This window comes from Bison bison, unplaced genomic scaffold (genome assembly GCF_000754665.1).
Source record: "Bison bison bison isolate TAMUID 2011002044 unplaced genomic scaffold, Bison_UMD1.0 scf7180017864473, whole genome shotgun sequence".
In the NCBI taxonomy this organism is placed as follows: domain Eukaryota; kingdom Metazoa; phylum Chordata; class Mammalia; order Artiodactyla; family Bovidae; genus Bison; species Bison bison.
The window spans coordinates 1,243,225-1,243,806 of NW_011495034.1; the positions used below are offsets into that span (position 1 = coordinate 1,243,225).

The following is a 582-nucleotide window of genomic DNA, read 5'->3' on the forward strand; positions in this document are numbered from 1 at the left end:
ACGAAAACACTCAGACACAAGTCCACGCACCTTCGTGAACTCAGAAAAAAAAATAAGATAACTGAAAAGCAAAATTAGCCAGGGCGCGCACACGGGTCCAGGTGGCCGACCCGAGCCCCGGGTGTCAGCCGTGCAGCACTCGCGCCCGGCCCGCCGGCGGGGCCCGGGCCCCTCTGGGGTGGCGGGGGTGGGGGGAGGTGATTTACCTTGAGCGTGAGTGGTGTGATCTTCTCCTTGTTCACCCCTTCGGGTAAGAAGTCCAACAGGCAGTCCAGCACGACGTCCTTCACAGTCTGAAACTCCTCTTCCCCACGCAGGTCGGCGCAGAAGATCAGGTCCAGGTCTTTGTAGCCCAGGCCGCTGTCCTGGTGCAGGACGTGGCTGGCGGCCGAGCCGTTGAGGCGCACGTCGCGGACGCCGATGCGCTTCTCGGCCAGCCGCCGCCGCACCACCTTCACGATCAGGCTGGGCTGCAGCTCGAGCGTGGGGAAGTTGCCGCGCCCGTGGATCGGGATAGTCTCGCTCAGGATGCCGTCCAGCCGCTGCACTTGCTCCCAGTTCAGCACGTTGCAGTGCGCGGTG

The 582-nt window shown here is 63.9% G+C and overlaps 1 protein-coding gene across 1 annotated transcript in view; it reads right to left on the bottom strand.

The window, feature by feature from the left end:
* The window catches only part of FAM46A (family with sequence similarity 46, member A), a 7,672-nt gene that overhangs the window by 5,803 nt on the left and 1,287 nt on the right, over positions 1–582 (bottom strand). The window contains exon 2 of the mRNA XM_010861945.1: positions 207–581. Coding sequence (XP_010860247.1) covers positions 207–581 — 375 coding nt within the window. The remainder of the gene's footprint in view (positions 1–206; position 582) is intronic.